We start from the raw sequence: 23,154 nt of genomic DNA, 5'->3' as shown, positions 1-23,154 counted from the left end.
GTACCCGACTTCTCAGATTTTTAAAATGTTTTTGTATTAGGTTTGATTATGGATCAATATTTCAAGAAAATATTTCATCCCATTGTAATTCATGTAGTAAACTTCCTAAAGTGCTGAAAAGGGATGAATTGAGTTTGTATGGTTATCTTACTTTTTTTTTTGTTTTATTTTGTTGAAATGTAGACAGCTAATGAACTTAGATTTTATGTTCAATTTACTGCATCCAGACTTTTAATTGGATGATAGAAATGACATTAGTCCGAGTCACCTATCTGCACTGGAGAACAATGTGAGGAAACAAAAAGCCAATGGTGATTTATTTATTTATTTATAATCACACTTGTCTTCCCAAATTGCTCTTTCAATGCAGTTCAATGGGAATGAGTCTCTATTTTATTACTGCTGTATTATGCAGCAGTTGCTCCTTTGTGTGGTCTGTTCAAGTACACCATATTACCAAAAAGTAAAAGCTAGTTGCAGTTGGTGATTTTAGGTAATTCTTAAGGTGAACCATCTGTATGAAGCTGCTCATCAGCTTCTAGTGTCATCATGGAAGGGTTCTTTATCTGGTTTGTGGATTTATTATGTTGCATGCTTAAAAATGACCCATTAGAAACAATTGTGAGTGACTTCTGAGGTATGTCAGTAGTTTGTAGTTTGCTCAAATAATTGATTAGTATGCTTAGTGTTGGTAGGATTCCTTTAGAAAATAACCCATTGCCCTAAGTTTTTGGTACTAATAAGACCAGAAGATGACTATAACCTGTAAAATGGTTGTAGTCTGTAGAGATTAAAGTGATATTTGAAATAGGATCTTTCAACCATTTCTTAAGAATTAGACTTATGAAAACAATGAAAATTATTTTACTCTTTTGTAAAGGAGATAGTGGAGATTTTAGAGAAGAGTTGCTCATGAAATATTGACTCATCATCAGTGAGGTCCCAGCTGACTGGAAGCTGGTGACCATTGTCCTGATTTTCAAGATAGGTATTAAGGAAGACTCCAGAAACTACAGACCCATCAATCTCAATTCCGTGTCTGATAAAGTTGTGGAAAAGATTTTTCTGGGAGATACTGAAAAACGTCTGAAAGACAGCACAGTCAGTGATCACAGCCAGTGTGGCTTTATGATAGTCCTGTCTGATTTTGTTTTATTATAAGGTAGCCTGCCTAGTTAGCCAAGGGAATCCAGTTGATACAATCTTTCTGGATTTCAGTAAAGCTTTAGAGACTGTCTCACAGGATCCTTCTGGACAAAAAGTCCAGCATGCAGCTAGATAAACACATTGTGAGATGGGTGAGCAGCTGGCTGATGGATCAGGCACAAAGGTTTATAGTGAGTGAGGTGACATCAGACATCTCTAGTGAGGCTCCATCCTTGGCCCTGTGCTCTTCAACATCTTTGTAAATGTCTTGGACACAGGACTGGAAGGGATAAGGAGCAAGTTCACAGATGATAGAAAACTGGGAGGAGCTGCAGACTCCCTTGAGGGCAGGGAGGCCCTGCAGAGACCTCAATAAATTGGAGAGTTGGGCAGTCAGCAACCAAGTGAAGGTCAACAAGGGCAGGTGTCAGATTCTGCCCTGGGGGTAGTACGTACAGACTGGGGAATGAGAGGCTGGAAAGCAGAGCCATGTAAAGGGGCCTGGGGGTCCTGGTCCATGGCGAGTTGAACATGAGTCAGCAGTGCCCGGGCAGCCAGGAGGGCCAACCCTGTCCTGAGGGGCATCAGGCACAGCATGGCCAGCCAGGCAAGGGAGGGGATTGTCCTGCTCTGCTCTGAGCTGGGGCAGCCTCACCTCCAGTGCTGGGGGCAGCTCTGGGTGCCACAACGTAACAACGTTAAACCACTAGAGAGCATGCAAAGGAGGCCATGGGGATGGTGAAGGGCCAAGAGGAGAAGCTGCAGGAGGAGCAGCTGAGGTCACTTGGTCAGTTCAGCTTGGAGGAGACTGAGGGAAGACCTCATCCCAGTCTCCAGCTTCCTCATGAGGGGAAGAGGAGGGGCAGACACTGATCTCTGTGATGACCAGTGACAGGACCTGAGTGAAGGGCCTGAAGTGTTAAGGGAGGTTTAAGCTGGATATAAGAAAAAGGTTCTTCACCCATAGGGTGGTTGGGCACTGGAACAGGCTGCCCAGGGAAGTGGTCAGAGCAGCAGCCTGACAGAGCTCAGGAGGTGTTTAGACGATGCTCTAGGGCGCATGGTGTGACTCTTGGGGTTGGTGCTCTGCAGGGGCAGGAGCTGGACTTGGTCCTCGTGGTTCCCTTCCAACTTAGAATACTCTGTCATTTTGTGATTTTTGGCAATGTGTGGACATAATAGCTGATGAAGATGGATATTATTTTGATAATTTGAGTCTTTATCCATAACATGAAAAATATACAGATTTCCCTTTTTTGACTGGTGACATATGTTCTTGATGTGTGTAGCATTTCTCAGGTGTCCTTTGTTCTGGTATTAGATATTCAGAGACTTCAATTTGAAACACAGTCTTGTAGTAAATTGTTCTCGCTATAGTCAAGAAAAGCAAAGATTTTTGTTTCAGGAAATGTAGCTGGTATGTATGGGTTCTCTGAAAAATCATTCTTAAAATTCAAATTTCTGACAAGTACTTTTGTGAAAATTGTTCCCTCAGTGAATAACATCTACATTTTCGTTTAATTTCTGCATGTTTTTTTTTCTAGCTAAACTACATTTTCATTTCTTTTTGCTTGTGTTAGCGTTACAGAACAGATACTGGTGATTGAGCAAGGTTCTATTCCCTTTTAGGCACCATTAACGGAATTGTTAACCACTTTATGACATTAAGATTTTTGATTTTAGTGATGCTTGATCAAGAAAGAGGTCAGGTGTCTGTAAATGTGCAGTCCTTGCAGGAAATAAGCTCTGCGAACTGATTCTGTTTGGTTTGGTTGTTGTTGGGGCAGCAAGGAATCTAGAGTTGAGCTGTCTTTGTGGTGGCACTGGCTATTTTGTTTTATGGTAATTTCTCAAGAATAGCACCAAGAACAGGTCTATTTTTTATAAATATTTAATAAGAAATAAACTTCACAGTAGAGTCAAAGTTGAAAGTAAGGCACAGGAAACTGAAAAGCCTTACTCATGACATGCCAGATAATCTAGGAATAGAGCACGTCTCAAGTCTAGGTTTGTAGATACTGGGCTTTCCTACTTTCTTTTGCTTACAGAGAAGCAGTTAATAGATATTAATAGAGAAACAGATATTTCTTCACTGAAATTATCTTTGGTTTATGCTTTTATTAATTCTGAATTTATTCATAATTTTAACATAACTGGTAATACAGTGCGGGCAGTTTCAAAAAAAGAACAAATAAAATTGGCAGGTGCTTACCTTGCATTTTGTTAATTTTTCTTTTAATTTTCTAATTTTTTTTTCCTCTCCTGTATAAGTATCTTCCTTTATTTTTGCTTTACATCAGTAGCAGTTAAAAATGAAAAAATCACACCAACACAATCACAATGTGACTTGATGTAATTAGCTCTTTCTTTTTACTCAGTTGAATGCAGAAAGCTTTGGTTTTGGTTCAGAATGATACATGTTTCTCTTTCCATGGACAAATACTTTTTTGTTTTCTGTCTTTTTTATGTTGTGATAGTGGTTACTTCTTAGTGCAGAGTGTCAGAATGCAATTATTGTGCTTTAACAGATAACATTTATCACTTCTGGTTGTGGTTAATGGACAAATGAGGTTGGGAGCCTTCAATGACTAAAACAACCCAAGCAAAACCAGACAAGCTGATACTTTTGGATTTTATTTATAGGGAGAATTCCAAAGAGGAGCAAACTTTCTGAAGTTTAACGGTGATGTACAATATATTTTCATTAGCTTTATATTTCCTCATGTTTTACTGCCATTTATCACATGAGGCTCTGATGCTTTGATTTTGCTCAATTGAAAATCCATTGTTTATACATTGGTAGCTGAGAAGAAATTTTTATTCCCATCTTCAGTTGGATGTGGTAACTTTTCTCTACCATTACAATTCTCAAATGCCTGCTATGGAGATGAGGACCTGTTGTACTTAATTATACTCAGATATGCTATGCATTCTGCCTGTGACAAAGAAAATGCTTTCTTTTCTCAATGGAAATGTTTGAAATCTGACATAATATATCTTAAATCATGGAAAGTAAATGCGAATTTAAGACTTCCGTGTTTTGGGTAAGAAAAATATATACACAGACTTTGCGAGGTTACTGAATCTTGACACAGAGGTACTGTGTGGGTTTTAGAAAGGAAGTGGCTTATTTCAGGGAAAAATGTGTCACCAGCAATGAAAAGCTTTTTAAAATCCTTTGAAATACATTTTTGAGATTCTCCTCATACATACTGTACCACCTACACTGGAAAAAGTGACACTCCAGGCTTTTTCTGAGTTTTCCTTCATGGTCCTGTAACACTAGTTTGGTTTACTTTTGTTAGGATGAAGTGTAAACCAATACAAAGTAATTTCCATAGTTGACTGTATCATGTATAAAAATTGGGTGTTTTGCTTTGAAGCTAAGAGAACTTGGATGAAACTAAAAATGATTGTGTCCTTTTTAGAACTTTGGGATTCCAGAAGAACCAGAGATCCTGGGGAAACCGTAGCTCCACTTGTTCTTACAGTGTCCTGTCTCAGTCCATTTAGGTCACAGTAAAGATCAACTAGCAACCAAGAAAACTTGGTTTTCTCAGTGTCTTTAGAAGGTAAAGTGAAGAATTTACTAAATTCTCAGATGGGATTGCTGGAGTGTTGGGAATGTATGATTGGAGTCAGATTTTTTTAAAAATCCTGTTTTAAGGATGAATGAATCACTGCTGCTGTAGTGGTATCATGTATCAATTTAAAGATTGTAAATCCTGTCTGAAGCTGTACTTCAGGTTGTACCAGATGAGTACTCAAAGCGAGGGAATGCCATTGGGAATGCTGACATGGGAATGTTTCGCAGTTGAAAACTAGTGTATTTCAGTTCTAGAAACTAGAAAGACATCTAAACATTAGAAGTGGCATATCCAGTCCAAAATAGTGGGAGCAAAAGAAGCAGACTAAAATACATTACCTACTGGTAGAAAGGAGCTTGAGTGCTAGCAGGAAACCTGGGAAAATTCAGAAAATAAGTTAAAAAGTAAAAGCCAGGATGGTGTAAAACTGCAGGCTTTAAACACAAAATTACTTCACAATGTCTGTCTATGCTAAGGGTCTTTCACTACAAATACTGTTCCTTCCCTAGAAAATTTGTGTCAACAATGCAAACTTCATCTCTGTACAGTCTTCTGGATGTGTTTCTTCAGTTTTGTGGATGATTCAGAATTGTTACAAAGCACATTGGTTCCATAGTCGAGTGTATTAGGGTACATATATATCAGACATAACAGAAATGCCACCACTTGTGTGCCTCTATTTACACCTGAACTGTTTTCTTCTTGGGTGACAAGATATCACCCATTTTTCATCACCTCAGCTTCTACGTTCACAGCCTTTCAGTCTTCAGCAAGGACACTTAAAAATATGTGAAGTGTCAGTTTCCTCCCTTCTGTTATACTTGTGATGGTTAAAATGGCCATTAAAATTAAAACTCATGAGTCCACTGTCAGAAACTAATGCTTAAAATACCAAAAGCTTGGAAAACTAGCTGACTTTATTGTGGAAAATACTTGTGTCTGCAGAAGTTGTAATGGTATGTTGTCAAAGACATGCAAGAGCTTTGACTGGTTGTTGTTTCAGTTATTTTTCTATGTTTTTTACTGCCTATACAAGCTCACCCTAAGTGGAAATTTTGTATCTAATTAATTCCAAAATATGAGTTGAAGTTATTTTGGGTACTCCTTTTTGGAGTCCCTGCTGCAACTTTTTGTGGTTTTACAATCACATTTTCCTATTTTTAATGTTTTCCTCTTCCCTATTGCTGACCCACATAAACAGGAAAATGACTAACTTTGCTTGTCCACTAGGCAAGATAATGTAACTGTGGTTGAGTTGAAAAAAAAAAGGAAAAAAGTGCTACCCAAAGGTCTTTGATAAGCACTTTTCAAGGCAGAAATGTGCTTTAAATTTTATGCTTTTGGTGCTATTTTTATGATAATATGTATGCAGACAAACTATTGCAAGATTGTAGGTGCTAAGTGTGTGCTTACAGGTGCTACTGTAAATGTGAAGTGTAGAGAAAAACATGAAGCAATGAAGTTGAGTCCATGCAAGTTCGCTTCTAAAGTCATGACAGAGTGGAATGCACTGCATCAGGCTGGCAAATGAAATTTTTCTCGTGTTGATCTGCGTCTGATAAGTCTTCCAAAGCTTGTTTAAAACTATAGGCTGTACTTTATTCAATTTTGCTTCTAAACTCAGATAGGCAGCTTTTTATAAATCAGTTTGTGTCTCTGAACTATTTTGGCAATGGAGAATAGAGCCTCCAGTGTTCTGTTTCACATTACATCTATATATAGGTTATTTTCTAAATATGGATGTCTCTTTTTCATATTATAGTAATATTAGATTTTAATTTTTTCTAGTCTTGATTAAACAAGTTCATCTTTGATGGTGCTGGAAATCAGATAAGTTTGGCTGACACCATGTGAGTTCATAGGAAAATGTGGAATAAATAAATTTTCAGAGTAAAAATATATATAAGTATTCCAAGTAGAGATAAGTAATGCAGATAATGTAAAACATGCTGCAGTTAAAAAGAGAAAAACGTTTCTTCTGCTGAAGTGTGGTGCAATTTTTATGATTTTTTCCTAAATTTTAACACAGAACAGGTAGGGCTTTTAAAGTTGTTTTTCGTGTTTCTCAAATGTGTGCTGCTGTGCATGTCAAGTAGCTTTTTTGTACCTTGTTCACTCCAGTTTGGCCAGAATCTGTGCTCTTCCTTGCAGTGGTTTCCCTGATAAATACAGGTAGAGCTTAATTCTGGAATTTTGTATGAGTTAGCCACTCAAAGGCCTACTGTCAACTAAATCACCAAATTAATGGTAGGTTCTCTAAATCCTTAGCAATGTTCAGTGTTGCATATATGATATATTCCTCAGGGAAATATGTCTTTCTGGTATATAATCTGTTGTAACTAGGTGTTTGTACAAACTGCACAGCAATGGTCCAGGAAAACTTCCTGGCCTTTCAGATAGCTTAAGATTAATCTCTAAATTTGTAGTAGTAGTTGTGTGAACTTTTTTCAGTTATATGTTTTCTGCTAGTATGTTGGTTTTGATACTGTGGAGGTTCTTTACTGCAGATAAATTAAGTACCTTTGATCAGCCTACTGCATTGATGCAACTTAAGTTTGTCTTGCAAGTTAAATTCAGAGATCTTTAACAGCTTCACACCTAGCATTCCAATATTCTTTGGATTACCAGTAAGATATTTAAATAGGAAAGAATGCTGAAGTTGTTTGGGTTTTTTTTTTGGTTGGGTTTTTGTTTTTTCTTTGTATTTTTATTAGCCATTGCTTCCTTTTCATTTCTGTCCTTCCTCAAATATACTCTATTTATGAACAGGACAAGATGACAGTGTGGTGAGCTATTTATGTTCATTTAGGGAATGAGTAGGGTGCTTTCCATTAGAATTAAAGGAAGCAGCAAAAGTAGCTGTTGAATGAAGCCTGTTGATTTTACAGTGAAGACATAAAGAAAATTTCACAAAAACGAACTAGAAGAAAATGACGTGATAGTAAAGTATGACTTAGTAGTATCCAACTTCTTTATCTGAGGGTTTCTAACTCAAGCTTTGGGAATGTGGTCATCCTCTCCTGCAGACATATTTGGTTGTTACTTGTCTTTTGTTAAAGATAGCTGCTGTTGAGTAGGCTTGGGTGTGTGATAATTGAACTTTCATCTGTGTAGCACTGAGGACAAAACTGAGATTGCACTCTTTCTTTCCAAAAGGCTGGAGTTGCTCGAGTTTAGGAGGTATGTGCAAAAAAATAAAGTGTCCTTTACAGCACAGGAACATCTGCCAAGTCTACCAACAAGAGATACTAGTGGTGGTATAGCTAGTTAGATGAGAAAAGCTGAGCTTTGAGTGCCAGTACTAAGATAGAATAAAATACTGGTTCACCAGCATTGTTATGGGTAGTCATGGTCTCTTCCAGCTGTAAGCAGTCACATATGAAATAGCACAACTTCACATACCCCATTATGTTGTGGACAAATTACCAAGAACTAGCAGATATGAGTGTGACTGGACTTGAAGCCTCATTTCCCTTTGTTTCTCTTCTGATGTTCCACCATGAGTGGCAGATAGTATTGAGAGGGGAAGATGTTTAAAGTGATATCTGATAAAAAAATAACGGAAGCATTCTGCTAAATAATAGCACGTTGTGAAATGTAATCTCTAGTAGTAAATTGTAGATTTTGGCATATTGTAACATACTGATAGTGCACCTACAACCTTTGGTTTCATGATGTAAAAACACTGAAAATAAAATTAGCTGGAAGGAGGAAATCCTAAGTTTTTTCTCCTGGTATTATGTTTTTAAAATTGAATGCTTCTAGAGTACTTAAGCTGTCCCATCTACATATAAATAATTTTTAAATCTAATATTAAAAAAATGATTTTAGGCTGAATCTGATATAAGAAAAAGTGTTAAACTTTACTTTGCTTTTCTGAAATTTCTAGGGAAGAATTGTGATCCTGCAGTTATTTTTTAAACCCCCCCCCACTTAATATGTTGATGTTGAGTAATAATGCAAAATTGAACCAATAGCATGACACCTCATCCCTTAATTGGAAATCTTGGAACAGTTAAGGTGGGGAAGAGTAGGTTGATCAATATTAGTCTTATTTGGAGAAAAAATGCAAAGGAGAAACAGCACCTTGTTAATTATTTTTCTTGGTTCTCTTAAGTGTTTTTGCTTCATTATTTTACATTTAATCCTATTACAAGAAGCTCTATCGAAGGGTATATGTTCACTCAGAATGTTTCCTTTGAACAGATTGTGTGAAATGTTTAACTTGACCTAATTTGCATGTGCGAAGATCAATGTATTTTAGTTCCTTTTGTGTCTGATTTGTTCTTTCTTAACATTTACTCTTTCTGAATGGTATAAATTTGAACATTTTACAATTTTAGCTTCAGAGTGATTATTCAAGTGGCTTTTAGATGTATGCATTTAACTGAGATTCAAGGTTAGAGAGATTAACTGAGATTAAAGATTCAATTTTTAAAAATAAACTCAGTTAATCTATTATTTAACTTTTTACAAGGTTATACATTTTCAGTAGCTGCCTAAATTTTGGATATTAACAGATTAGTTGGAATAAGAGATTTTGGGTAAGAAATTAGTTGCAATAGCAAAAGAGGTAGGATTTTCAAGTTACAGTACCTTTGAGCTATTCTGTTTTGTAAAACTGTAAATAGCATCTCTCCTACTCTGTTGTGTTTGATGACATCTCTGGTGATTAGGAGCCTATCACCTTCTAGGTCTGGGAGTTGTATGTTGGCACCTGTCACCAATCAGAGGCACCTTTTCCACCATTCATGTGTATCATTAGTTAATGTAAGCTATTTATAGTACTTAGATATTTACCTTATGTAGATTTCCATTGAAATTGAAAATTCCATTCATTGAAAATGAAAATTCCAATTTTCTTGGGGACATAAGGGCAGGCCCTGTTCTGCTAGATTGCTTTAAAAGTAAGAGCAAATATTAGGTGTAAGATCTTGGCTCCTATTTCACTTCTTATTGTTGGGTTCACTGAGCTAACTGCCTTGCATAGAACACAGCTGCTTCTGAAGATGAGCTTAGAATGTCAGTCTTGTGTTTTACTGGGTTTATCTTCACTGGAGCCTGCCTTCCAGCATCATTACTTCCATTCTGGTTAATACTGGTTTTTCCTTGTCAGTTTCCTCAATTTATTAAAATTGCTCCTGATCAAGAAACCCAAACACTGAACATTGTCTTTTGGCAGTTTGGAAAATTACTGTGTCTAATTTACTTGGTCAAAGTAATACCTTTAATGATTTTTATTTCGAGATTTAAAATAACACACTTGTTTTCACTGTAATAGATAGAGGTATTTTGTTGATCATGATTTCTTTTTTGTGTTATGTATCTAATTGTAGTTTTTAATATAGAGAACCATAATACTCTTTTCTACGTAGTCATAATATAAAAAAATGTACTATATTATTTATGTTTTGCAAGAAAAAAAGTTCTGGAACTTTATTAATCTTTGCTCCTTCGTATCTCTTTCTACTCTAGCAGTTTTCTCTCTTAGTGAAAGCAGCACAATGCCCTGAAGCATTCTTCTTGAGATCGGATCTCCACTATGGCTATGGACTGTGCAATTCAGTAGGCATTTAAGTATTTGTTGCAAAAATGCAACTTAGGTTTGCTTTGAGTTCTGGATATGAACAAATACTGAACACAAAGATGATTTTGAACTGAGGCTCACACCCAAAGCTGGTTAGTAGTTATAGTGAGATGCTTTTTAGTGGGAAGGTTGTCTCTTGCTTAAGTAGAAGAAGAAAGCCCCCCAAAACATCAAGAGTCTGAACATTTACTGTGGTGTGGGTGATACCCATACCATCCACAGTTTCTGTCAGGTATAGTAAAGACTTTGTACTTAGTTTTGCCACATCCCTGAAAAGTACCCTAACTGCTGGCTTGGGAAGATGTCTCCATCTATGTTAACTAGGAGGTGGTGGGCATGAAAAGCATGATCAAGAAGTCAGTTTCATCAAACCAAAGCAAAACCCCTTGAAATACAAACTGCTCCATATAATGTCCTTCCATCTATTCAGTTCCATTTCTGCTGGCAATCCTCTACCTCCGCTCCTACTCTCTACCTGTAATGAAATTCTAGTAAGTACTATTTTTCCCTTTATCTTCATTATAGGTAAAGCGTTCAAAATGGGAGTATTTGGCTGACATTTTGACATTTTGTAAAATATGTAAGTAGAATATGTCTATGTCTTTTTGTCTTTTTAAGAGGAAAAAACTCACAAACTGAAAGGGGACATTTCTGCGGATTTGCTGTTTGATTGCCATAATCTTGCAAGCAGAAATGCAAAAGTCGTTGTCAGTCAGTGAGTTTCTCCCTTGTACTCATGAACAACTCCTAGTTTTTTTGATTAAATACATTTGTATTTGAATTTACAGTAGGGGATGGGTGTTTGTGTGCACACAGTATTATGAGTAATTGCTGTACTGCTGGGTCTTGTTTTTTTTTTTTTTTTTCTTTTAAAAGACTTATACTCACTCAACCTGTTGAACACTTGCTTCTTTAAAATCACATGTTACATAAAAAGCCCCTGAATTGTTTTTTTCATTATCAAAAATTTTTGATATGTGATTAGGCTTTTGGTCTTCTGAAGCCACCCCCTCTGAAATGTGCCTTGTGCTGTGGCATTGCCTTATGCTGTATGCATTGCCAGCCCCAAAGTCATGGAGAGGATCTGGTGTGATTGTAATGTCACCAGCAGAGTGAGAGGGTTGAGAATTCACAGAACCTAAATTTAAATAAGGTTTTAGCTACTCCTGCCTACAAGTTCTCACCACACAAAATTTTTGCATTTTTCTGGACCTTAAAACTGCTAGAAATATTTACAGCTTAAACAATTGTGTAGGGCTAGTAAATACATTTTCTTCTGCAACTTTAAAAGGCTATCTCATTAAGTTTCTGGAGAAAATTTGCAGAATGGTTGTGGAAAAGTTGAACAAATGTAAGATGATTTTACTCTTTAAATACTGTCAGATTGCTTCTATGTTTTTTGTGTTCACTGTTCTTAAATTTCTGTTTCATACTGAAGTAGTTTTAGTGCATAAATAAAAGTTGTGGATCAGGAAAGCTTTCTTTTTGTAAAATGCCTTGCACTCCTTCCATACAATCAATAGGAATGCACTTGCATAAATAATGTCAGCATGTAAAGGGTATGATGCTTCTGAATTGTCTGAATGATGTGCAGATAGCACCATCCTCTGGCATTATAACATTAGTTATGAATTAAACCTGAAATTGCTATTTGTTATTTTTGGAAATTTGATATAATTGTAATAGAATGTACATACTGTACTTTCAGTTTTACATACTCATTTTGGGCCAAGGTTTAACAGAAATTCTGGTAATTTGCATGGACTCTGTGTTCTGTTCAATTAAGTGACTGGCTAAAGGGGATATCTTTTTAGGGTTATCCTGCCCATAGTGCTGACTCTGCTCTTTACATGACCATTTATGGCAGGAAGTTGCACTTCAGAAATATCAGACTGAGCTTTTTGTAAATCTCACTGAAAGACAGTTCACAGTCATTTAAGAAAAATTCGTTGAGTTAGAAAGCACCACCAACGACTTATGGTTGTGCATTTGGGGGAGAGTAAAGGTGCTGTTACCGAACAACTGTAAATATCTAATAAATTATTTTTGCAGGAGATCGTAGCTTCAGTTACGGATTGAGAATGGGTATCGTTGGCATTGCTAGAATGCAGAGCAATACACCTCCCACAAATTGGGTTTCAGTAGTTACAGGATGAGTTGTGCTGAGTTACGGTCATGTGAAGGACTGAATTTTAGTCCATTGAACTATAAGCAGTAGGTATGAGAAATATCACAGGGACATCCTTTTGAAAAACTTGGTGGATGAGAAAGTTGCTGTTTTGATAGTTGAGTTCCTATTGGACCTTTACATGTCGGAAACATCAAAAGGAGACAGCTGATGTTTGGGTTCTCTCAAAAGGAAAACACGCACCACCCCCCAGTCTGCCCTTCTGCGCAGGAGAGCTCCGTTCTTTTACAGGGGAGGTGTTGGCTTAGTGAAACTGGAAATCTTTAGAGTTTTGCTATAGCATCAGTGCCTGTCTTTCTCCTAACAGATGAACCATGAATGCAAACCAGACTAATTATCCATATTTCTGGAAAGACTGCACCAATGGTCTACGTATAGAACTGGTCTGTGCATTTCTTTGCCATCATGTGTTGCTTAAACATAATTTCATAAAAATTGGAATGTTGATTTAAGTGTCCAAATATTAAGACATACAAGTTTAAGTTGTGAAAGTGCTGAAAGCTCCTAGTAGTAATAGACATGAGTGAAATCTTTTATATAAAAATATACACTGTTCTCTGAGGTGTGTTTCTGGCAACATTAGATATTCTAAATTACATGTACAGCATTTGATGGAATAATTGCAGTAAAGAGTCATTTGGAAAAAATAGTTTTAATAGGTAACATTAATTTTGTGCTGCTTGCAGGCTTGAATGTGTGTAAGTTAAGTAAGTCCTGATGGCCAGAAAATTCTCACAGGGAGATGTTTCAGGTGAGAAGAGCAAGAGAAGGCAGCTGTAATTGACTGGTGGATTCTCTATCATCTGGCTTCATTTGGGGAGGTAGTATTGATGGCAAGAGACGTGGTGAAACTCCAGAAATTTTGGCTATGTTTCAAACAGGAAAGAAAATATGTTGTTGCCACTTCAACCTGATCTAACATACATCTGTGTCCTTCTAATCCTCCAACTTATTCAGTTGTGTTCAGTTTTTTTTGTTGAATTTGTCTTTATGCCCTAAACACAGTATTTTATTTATTTCCTAATGTCATTCCACATTTTTTATTGCAGTTCCATTTTTTTCTACTTCATAATTTCAATCTCCTTATCTAGCAGTTCCCAGTTTCCTACCTATTTTTCCAAATTTTGGCCATTATTTTCCATGTTTGCTGTTTTCTGGACATGCTTTGCATTTGCTTTTAGTTCTGCTCAATTTCTGCTTCCTTTGTTCATGTTTAGCTTTGCATGTAACTTATCACTGCGTATATGGCCTCTTACTTTCTCCTTATACACAGTTTTTACTCAAGGAAGGTTGTTCACTAATACTGTCATTTTGCTTTTTTCATGCTCACTCTATCACTCTATTTCATCTTCTCTGCTTGACTGATTTTCATTCTTCTAGTCTTCATCTGTTCTTGATAATCTGTGTGTTTTACTGCTTGCCAGTTCTCACTACATGGTTTTCTTCTCTTGCCCGCCAGTTTTGTTTGTTTTTATGATGTATCCAGGACAGATTTATGCCTCCAGTTTATTGTCGTGGTAGGAAACTATGGAGACCACAGGAGAGGTAGAATTTGAATTCAGGTGACACTGTTGTGTCCTGCCTGGACAAAAACAGTTTTAGCAGCTACATACTGAATGTTGATGAAGTGTTTCAAGAATTTAGTTTTTAAAACTTAAGCCGTAAGAGCATGTGCAAACTGTTTGCTAAGGCAAAATCAAGTGGATTTTCAGAATGTGGAAAGATCACTTGGTGGATTTGCAAATAATACCTTCCTTAGGTGCCATTTTTAAAAAAACCTTCTGTTCTATCTTTTATCTTCCAGTTTGTTCTCCCTGTTTGGAAGTTAAAAAAAAAAAAAAAAAAGGTCAGCTCCAGGCAGGAGCCTCACTTGAACAAATTAATTTTTGGACTACTGATGTCAACTTGCTGAAAACTGCAAACATTGAAAGTAAAGCCAGAGAGGTGAGGAGTGCCAGCTGGCTGTAGCAAGCTGCCAGCCCTTCTGACTGTGGCTGCTGCACCCAGAGTTATTGCAGCTGCATGTAGTGAAGCAAACTTTTCTGGAACTTCAGTCTTGGGATAGCAAGTTGTGGATCCCAGAAAACTGGTCCATGATGGACAGACTCAGGAATATCACCACTCAAGAACCTTCTCTTCCCTCTTCTTGTATCAAACCTTAAGAACAAACAAAAAAAATTCTTGTAATTAGGTGCAAGTGAACATTTTTATTTTCAACATTTTTCAGAGAAAATGAGTTACATGAAAAAAAATTCATATTCACCCTCTGAAATTTTGCAGAGAAGGTAATAGTTATAACAATGAGACCAAGTTACCTGGAAAGCCCCTGACTGTGGTTTCTATTAGGAAATAACCTTTCTTTTAAAAAGAAAAAGTTCAGGGTTCTTGTTTGGAGAATTGTTTTCAGTAATATCTTTAGAATGGCTGTGTCTCATCACTGGGTGGTGACTTAGCAAGTTGTATTTTCTATTATTTTGGACTGTTCCATTGTTTTTGGAAGTACTGTGGATGTTCAGTAGCATCCACTTGTATGTTGTAGTTTATGGTAGCATGTCATATGGTTTTCTAAAAGTGGCTGTTTTGAACCGGTTTAATTTAAGTACTAAAGTTTGCATATGGAAGGAATTCTGTAAGTTGAGGTTCTCACATCATGTAGACTTTTTTATGTACTGGTGGTACATTGTTAAGAGTCGTGGACTTCTGACAATGTTCTCAGAGTGGTGATATGTTGGTAATACTAATACACAGTACGAGTGCCACTGGTGGTAGTGTACTGCATCCCAGTGTGAACTTACTTAACTGCAAGTTACCACTGTAACCTACAGCATTTTGTAGAGTTCATGAGTGTCAAATAATTCACTTTAATTATGAAACCAAAACAAATTATTTTCAGTAGCATATCTCTAATTTGACAAGTTTTGATATTTCTTTGTTATTTTTTCTATGTGCTTTGACATTTGAAGAGATAAAAAATAAAATTCTACTGTTTTTAAGGCAAATTTAAAAAAAACCATGTCTTAAAACTCATGAGGTTTGTGACAAAAATAGAAAAATGTGAACAATTTGAAGTTTTTCAGATGGGTTGTGTGACAGGATGAATTTATTAGATATTAATATAAACCCAGATATATGTGGTCAAACAGGTGATACATGGTTCTGAGCATTAAATATTGTGTGATTGTGTGGGTGTCTACATCTGGTTGACTCACTCATGTGTAGTCTATATTTGAAATATTTTCACAATTACAGGGTCTTAAAATTAGTTTAAAATCATAGCAGAGCATATAGGAAAGGAAGTGTGTTATCTTGAGAGGAGCCTTGGTTATTAATTCTGCTTTTCAGACAGAACTGTTTCTCATGACATGTGCACCAAGCTCATGACATGGTGCACAAAACCGGTGCCCTGTTTTCTTTTATGTAATTGGTGGCTATTGCTGTACAATGAGCAGACAGAGGTGTAAGTGACTTGTTTGTGGTTATATAGAAAGTCTGTAGCAGAGGAAAGGATGCAAACCGTATCTTGTAGATTAGAAAGCATGGTGTTGCATGTGTGTTTTTTCTCATGGCAGTGCTGGTTTAGACAGCATTAGGAGGACCTGCTTAAGTAACTTTATTCTGTCTGTGAAGTGTCAGTTAAATGTAAGATTCTCATCCCCATTCAAGATTGAAATAGTATGCAGCTGCCTTCAAGTGCACATTCAATTTTGAAAAGAGAAGAATCAGTATAGCCATTAAAAATGTCAAAAGCATGCAAGTGAACAACAAACAGCAAGCTGCCTACAGTTAATTGGAACATAATTCCCTTGAAAGTGTGATCCGTTGCCAGTGCTTATATACCACTAGTAGTTGGTTTGTGAGTAGACAAGGATTTATTTAAATGGAATTGCCATCTGAAAAAGCATAAGCTCAAGACATGCCTGTCTTGACATTTGTTTTTCAAGCTGAATTCAGGCACTTGAAATGTTATGGTTCATTGTATCAGAAACAGGCTTCTCTATGCAGTGGGCTAGTTGAGTGTAGAGTTTTAGTGCCAATTTACTGTTGGGTAAGAAAGACTGCTTGGGAGGAGAAGCTTCTGTGTATAGGAATTGAGAGCAGTGGCGTTTTGTTAGAGCTATTGGAAAGATATGGTCACCTAGACAAAGTGTGGATTTAAATACCCAGTGCTAGTGTGTGTTTCTCTAAATATGCCAATATCCATTTGGTATCAATGTGTCTTGAGAGAGTGGCTGTTTAACAGATTCCTCTTTTCATTCACCTCTAAACTACCTGGGAGCAGACTACACTGTCAATCAACTCTTCCATTTACTGAAACCTTCCATACCTCCAACAGAATTAGAGAAAATATTAATTTTTATCTTCCTGTTATTTTCAGTGTTAAATATCAAAATTGATAAAAGGACTTATCAAGCCTGTTATGTTTGATAATGTAGCCAGAGTAATCTTTTGATTTGTTTGTACAGATCTTCTACAGGTACTGCTTACAACTCGTTTTAGAAAAGGAATCCAGAGAGAGTTGCTCACAGTAAAGGGAGGTGGTTGACTAAATCTATGTACTTCTGCTATTTCATCTTGAACATCTAGAGAGACTGTGTTAATTTTTAAAAACTATCCCAATGTTTTACTTCCATCTCACATATGTATTTGTCTATGTCATCATCATATTTATCAGCCTGCAGGTAATTTATTGTGCCGTCAGATTTTGGGGTTGTATTGCTAATGATTTTGAAGTTATATCAGGTGTCATTAGTAATACTTTTTGAGTAAGTCTTTCAAGACTTTTGAGTTAAGTCAGAAGACCAACTGGCAGTCACAGGAAAGTAAAAACACAGCCAAGAATAATAGATGAGGATTTTGTCAGGGTGTCATACATTCCAGTTGTATTGGAGTAATGGCAGTACAGTCTGTCTGTTCCCTTTGGAGTTAGGCTGATCCCAGTTTAATACTGAGACAAGGTTGATCAGTACACTTTGAGTTTTGTAGTAGTGTTTGACTTGTAGCTACAGTGTGCTTTAGCCTTGCTACTCTGATGTCAGTGCAGTCTAAGTACCAAATACCTCTCTGGAAGCTACTTTGCTTAAAATAGGCAAGAAGTTTGGGGTTCTGAACATTCTGAATTGTGAGAACTATCATGCTGATGAGCTTTTAAGATTTTACTTTTTTATTTTCAGTTTTAATTTTTATGATTTGTAAATGTATACTATGTGTTTCTGTGGAAGGAAAATTTTAAAATTTTCCTCGTGTTATGTCAATCAGTGCATTTACTTTTAGGGATACACTTAGATTTATTTCTTGCAATGCTTATAACAGTTGAATGTAATGAAGTATTGGGACTTCTTTTGGAGTTTGTGAAAGATATATCTGTTTTTATTTTATCTGTACTCTTGATTTAGGAAATGTATTGCCATTGAATTATCTAGGTATGTGTTTGAGAATGTCCAAGTGGCAGTAGGTATGAAGAACTTTATGAAGGCCTTCTTGGTAAAAATCTCTATATCCTTGTAATCCTTTCCCTTCAAAGTTGATTTTCCACAGCTGCTCTTGTCCTAATCAGATTGGGATTACTGTTTCTATGTTTTTTCTGGGTTTGTAGTACACTTCAGCTGCCATAGGGTACCCTGCTTGTAGATTAAGAAGTGTTTTAAGAATTGTGTCAGCTTTGTGCATTGACTTCCTTTTAGTTCCAAGGTGCAATTTAAGGATTTGCATGCAATCTGTTAAGTGCCGAATAGCTTTTGCTTTGCCTGCTAGAGCAGATAAGAATTTATCATGCAGTTTTCTCCGGTTCCCTATAGATTAGATAGTGAAGTATACTCCTTTCCCAGCCTTCTGTCCTTTGTAATGAAGCCATAATTATTAATCTTTAATGGCACCTGCAATGCATAAAAGACAGACTTGGTCCTTATCTCAAATGTTCTGCTTGATTTTATTGTACGTGGTTATAAAAACATTGAAGGCTGAAAATTGTATTTGATGCTTGTATCAGTAGTGTTACTAATAATTCTTGCCTTGCCTTTTCATCTGTATGAATGTCGCCATTCTTGGATTATTTCTATGGTTTGATTTGTCTTTATATGATCCCAGTCTGCTTCCTTGCTCCACCTCTGCTTCAGTATTTATTTATTTATGTAATTATTTATTATTGTTATTGTTAGTTATAAAACTAAAGTTTATATATAAATAAAGAACTACCCAAACTGTCAGCTTTAATGGACTATTATTTTACTTTCTCTTGTTCTTTGTGATTTTAGTTTTGTATCTTCTTTTAACTTGTAATGTTTCCTAAGTTCTAGTTTTAAGGTTTTTTCTTCTGTCTCAAATAATCCATTTGTTGAATATGCTAAGTCTCCTTGTACAATTTAACTTTGAGTCTGTGTCAAACACTACAGCATTTTTTGTACAGAGTAAAGCTTAATTTTGGAATTGATTAGAGAAGATGTGTTTTGTAAGACCTTTGACTTTTGGACTAATAGTTTGCAAGTTATTTTCAAGTTTTATAATACTAATGATTGTCTTTTCTTTCAACTAGTCTCATTTCAATTTAATTGTGTTATTTGTAATTATTAGTTCCTTGTAGCCAGATTTCAAACATGGTATTTTCTGAGAATTATTTCTCCTAATTTAGTTTCTTATTTGTATCCAACTATTCATGAACCACATACTTCTTGCAGAGAGATCTGCAGGTAGCATATAAATAAATTAGTATCAGCGGGTAAGACAAATGAGGGAGATGAAGACTAAGTCATCAGATAAATAAGAATGTTTCCATCTGTATTGTGATTGTTTGCTTTTTTGGTTTGCTGTTGTAGACGTGTCTGTGGTATTCTGCTTCCTTGCCTGAAATCTTCAGCAGCCTTGACCGCAGCCATTTATGTAACCTACAAACCAATTTGATCTTGTGGTTTGAAGGTGTAGCCGTTGTGCTTTAGAAGCAAGTGCAGCATTAACATAAATGAGTAAGGCCAAATGGCTCCAATAGTTCATCCTAATGTAGTGTATCTAAAATACTTGGAAGAGTAACTTGGTATTCACTTGACTAGTGATTGTCCAAATTGGTCCAATACCGAAAGAGTAGTGGCGTTTTTCTAGTTCTCAGATACACTTGTAGGTAAAGCGTGTTTAGAAATTGCAGCTTAATTCTGAATTTGGATTATTTTTTTGCTTTGTCATGTGTGTAACATCCTTCAGAACACAATGTGCAGCAGCTGTCACAAATGCTGTAATACAGGAAGTATTTTTCCTTGAAGGAAGAAGGGATCCTAAAATAATAAGGGAACTGTGCAAATAAAATGTCTAATTTACTTCTTTTATATAAACCCCTCCTCTACAGAGTAAATAATTTATCTTTTTTTTACAGCTTGATAAGAAACTAATAGTGCTATTAGTTATGCAACTAGTTTCACAAAACTAAGAATGAACTTTAATTGTGTTTTCATTTAAGTTATGGTAAAAGTTAATACCTGTAAGTAATTAAGTTACTCAATTCTGGTAATTGCTTCTAAATAACCTTGAAATTAGCTAGCTTTGGAGTATTGCTTGGCTTCTTGAGTGTAATTCAGTACGAGACAACTCTGCTTTCAAGTTTCGGGGAAGGCCTTGCAGCCCACACATAGCTGGTGCTGCTGCTAGCATTCTCTGAGTTGGGCATATTTTTTTTCTTTACAGTGTTAGCAATATTAAGGTAAAAGAAAAACTCTAAAGAAGAATTAATCCAATCATCTACTGAGCAGCTGCAAACTCTTTCTTTATCTCGTGTTGCATGAAATGCTTCTGGCACCCTGCAGAGCTGCTTCTAGTAAAGCTCTTGCGTAGTGTAGGTGTCATGTGAATGCTTGGAGATAGAGGTGAGATTTTCACAATAGATCTAACTGTAGATAATATGATTAATTATGTAATATGTGCACATAAGACACTGAAATGTGAGTGTTGGTCACAAAGGACTGGTATTGTTGGGTTGGAGAGAAGTAATGGAACTTGTTGAACTTTAATACCTGTTAGTCACAACCTTAAGTTCAAACTTACTTTTTGTCTATTACTAGGAAAAACAAGGGATTCCCAGTCACCCAGAATGGAATCTGAAATTGTGCCAAAAATTGCCAAAATGACAGTGTCTGGAAAGAAACAATCTATGGGATTTGAAGTTCCATGGTAAGCCAAGCCCTCATACATCAAGGTACATCAGCAGCTCTTCTTTCAGACTGATGCACCTGTAGCAAGTTTTCTTATTTTTTTTTCTATTTTTCACAGCAGTTTTAGTGTCACTCTTCAGAACTAACCATCTCAGCTTCTTGTTTGACTCAGAATTACTTTCAGAAGATGGTACCTCACGTTTTGAGTTTAACAAATCCTTTCACTATGAATAGTGCATAGAGATATCAGGTAGTCAGATTATTTAAACATCCGCTTCATAGAATACTGAACTTTCTTGGTGTTCGTTTATTTTAAATTTAGTTCTCTAAGTGGAATTATGAAATCAATAAATCTTAACTGTAATTGCTTGTTCTTCAAAGGAAGTAATGTATTTAAGAATAGTTGATGGGGAAAACAATCACTTATGGCTAAACCATGCCTTCCTCTGCAGCTTTTATTAACTTTAACAGGTGTCCAGGGTACAACTGTTGTAGAGTTTGGTCCTACTTGTGCTATAGCTAAATTGGTGCTTCTAATTTTATCCTGACTTGGAACTGTTAAGGGGGCTGTCTCATGAGAGCAAGAAGACAGACATCTGAATCAGAGTCTACCTACAGTAATAGCCAGCAGTGAATAGTTAAAGAAATATACAAGTACAGGGCATGTATGTTGGGAATATGGTGCATGACATATCATGGTGTAGTGTTCTGTGGTTCCCCGCAATTTTTACTTTTATTTGGTTTTGTCTATTTCTATTAAGAACAGTTAATGTATTTTTCTTACTTAAGTACCCTTATTCTGTTTTGAGCCCATCTTACAATAGCTATCTAATCTGTGGCAAGAAATGCCACAGTTCATCCTGAGGTCAAAAAATTCTCAAATGTAAGTGTCAACATCACAACCTCATCCTGCAGTGTTTGTAATTCTGATCTGGAAAGCATTCTTGGAAGTAAGAGGGCAGCATAGTCTTTATCTTACAGCATCTTGTGCATGTTTGATAACGGAGTGGAAAGCAAGCAATTTCATCTGCTTAAGCACATTTAATACAAGGTGTGAACCTGATGTCATTATTTGTTTATGCTACCAAATATCATTGCTAAAAGACATCACCTTCATTTAATCTCCTTAGATGCAATAAGCTCCAAATGAAAAATTTCTGGGACTTTCAAAATATTTTGTCTGTACTGTTTGAGAATTGCAATATATAAAGGAAGCATAATTTTTTTTCACTTGCTGTCTACTAATCAGTGGCTCTGGGTTTGACAACTGGACTCATGAAGTTCCAGGTACCTTCATCTCTTTTGCTCTTATTAAATTTCTTAGAAGTTGAAGTTTTTCATGGGGACTTCTATGTAGTAATTTAATTTGGATAGAAGTTTAGAAAAATAAAGGAATATTAAGTGAGTGAAGAAGTTCTGCTAGCTAATTCTATGCAGTTGTGATTGATTATTTTTTTCTTTTAATCTCTAATAATGGTTGTTAAAATGTTTCTTTCTAAAAAAGAGCAAGTACAGAATTCTGTATCTCTGATACTTAACATCTATGCCTGTTCCACAGGGAAGGAGGAGATAAGAAGAATGCTTCCTCATCTGAGACTTAAGTAATCCTTGGATAGGCTAGTGATGACTCAGTCTCTGATGAAAGGTGGTTGTCTCCAGCATGGTTCTCAGCCATTCTGCTTCTTTTCAGGGCCACTGACATAGTTTGTATCATGCTTCCTTACAGTTCAGTGGCAGAAAAAAGATTAAGCTTTCAGGACTTGTGGGTAAATCCTCTAGAAGCATCTTTAATAATGCCCTTGTGAGACCCCATCTGGAGTGCTGCATTCAGTTCTGGGGTTTTCAGCACAGGAAAGACATGGACCTGTTGGAGTGTGCCCTGAGGAGGCCACCAAGATTATTAGAGGGATGAAGCACCTCTCCTGTGAAGACAGCCTGAGAAAGCTGGGGTTGTTCATCCTGAAGAGGGGAATGCTTTGGAGTGACCTCAGTGCAGCTTTCCAGTAGCTAAAGGAGGTGTATAAGAAAGATGGGGACAGACACTTCAGGAGGGCTTGTTCTGTCAGGGCAAAGGATATAATGGTTCTAGACTGCAAGAGAGTCTAGATCATATGTAAGGAAGTTTTTTACAGTGAGGATGTTAAAACACTGAAACAGATTTCCCAAAGAGGTGGTGGATGCTCCACTATGGAAACTTTCAAAATCACACTGGACCATGCTCTGAGCAACCTGATCTAGTTGAAGATGTCCCTGCTCATTGCAGGGGGGTTGAACTAGATAACCTTAAAAGGCCCATTCTAACCTAAACTATTCTGTCATTCTGTGATTGTGAAGATGGTTTTTAATTCATCTCAGTGGTACTGCTGAAATACTAATTGAAAACAAACTTCTATTTACTGTTGAGATTGGATATACTTAAGGTGTTTAGCTTTAAGTGGGAGGAATAGGTAAGAAGTGGAATGATTTGTAAAAGAGCAAGAGATTTGGAGCACAGCCAATCAATGAATATGGAAGAAG

The 23,154-nt window shown here is 36.4% G+C and overlaps 1 protein-coding gene across 2 annotated transcripts in view; it reads left to right on the top strand.

The window, feature by feature from the left end:
* HBS1L (HBS1 like translational GTPase) overlaps positions 1 to 23,154 on the top strand; it is a 58,980-nt gene that overhangs the window by 12,938 nt on the left and 22,888 nt on the right. The window contains exons 1-2 of one of the 2 annotated variants that reach the window (XM_063151236.1): positions 10,879 to 10,900; positions 20,548 to 20,656. In XM_063151236.1, coding sequence (XP_063007306.1) covers positions 20,577 to 20,656 — 80 coding nt within the window. In that variant the 5' untranslated portion in view covers positions 10,879 to 10,900; positions 20,548 to 20,576. Of the gene's footprint in view, positions 1 to 10,878; positions 10,901 to 20,547; positions 20,657 to 23,154 lie in introns of those variants that run through there. The other variant, XM_063151234.1, reaches the window with a different exon arrangement.

Source organism: Melospiza melodia, chromosome 3, assembly GCF_035770615.1.
Source record: "Melospiza melodia melodia isolate bMelMel2 chromosome 3, bMelMel2.pri, whole genome shotgun sequence".
In the NCBI taxonomy this organism is placed as follows: domain Eukaryota; kingdom Metazoa; phylum Chordata; class Aves; order Passeriformes; family Passerellidae; genus Melospiza; species Melospiza melodia.
Note: the sequence above shows the minus strand (reverse complement) of the source record. Positions and strands in the feature narration are given on the sequence as shown.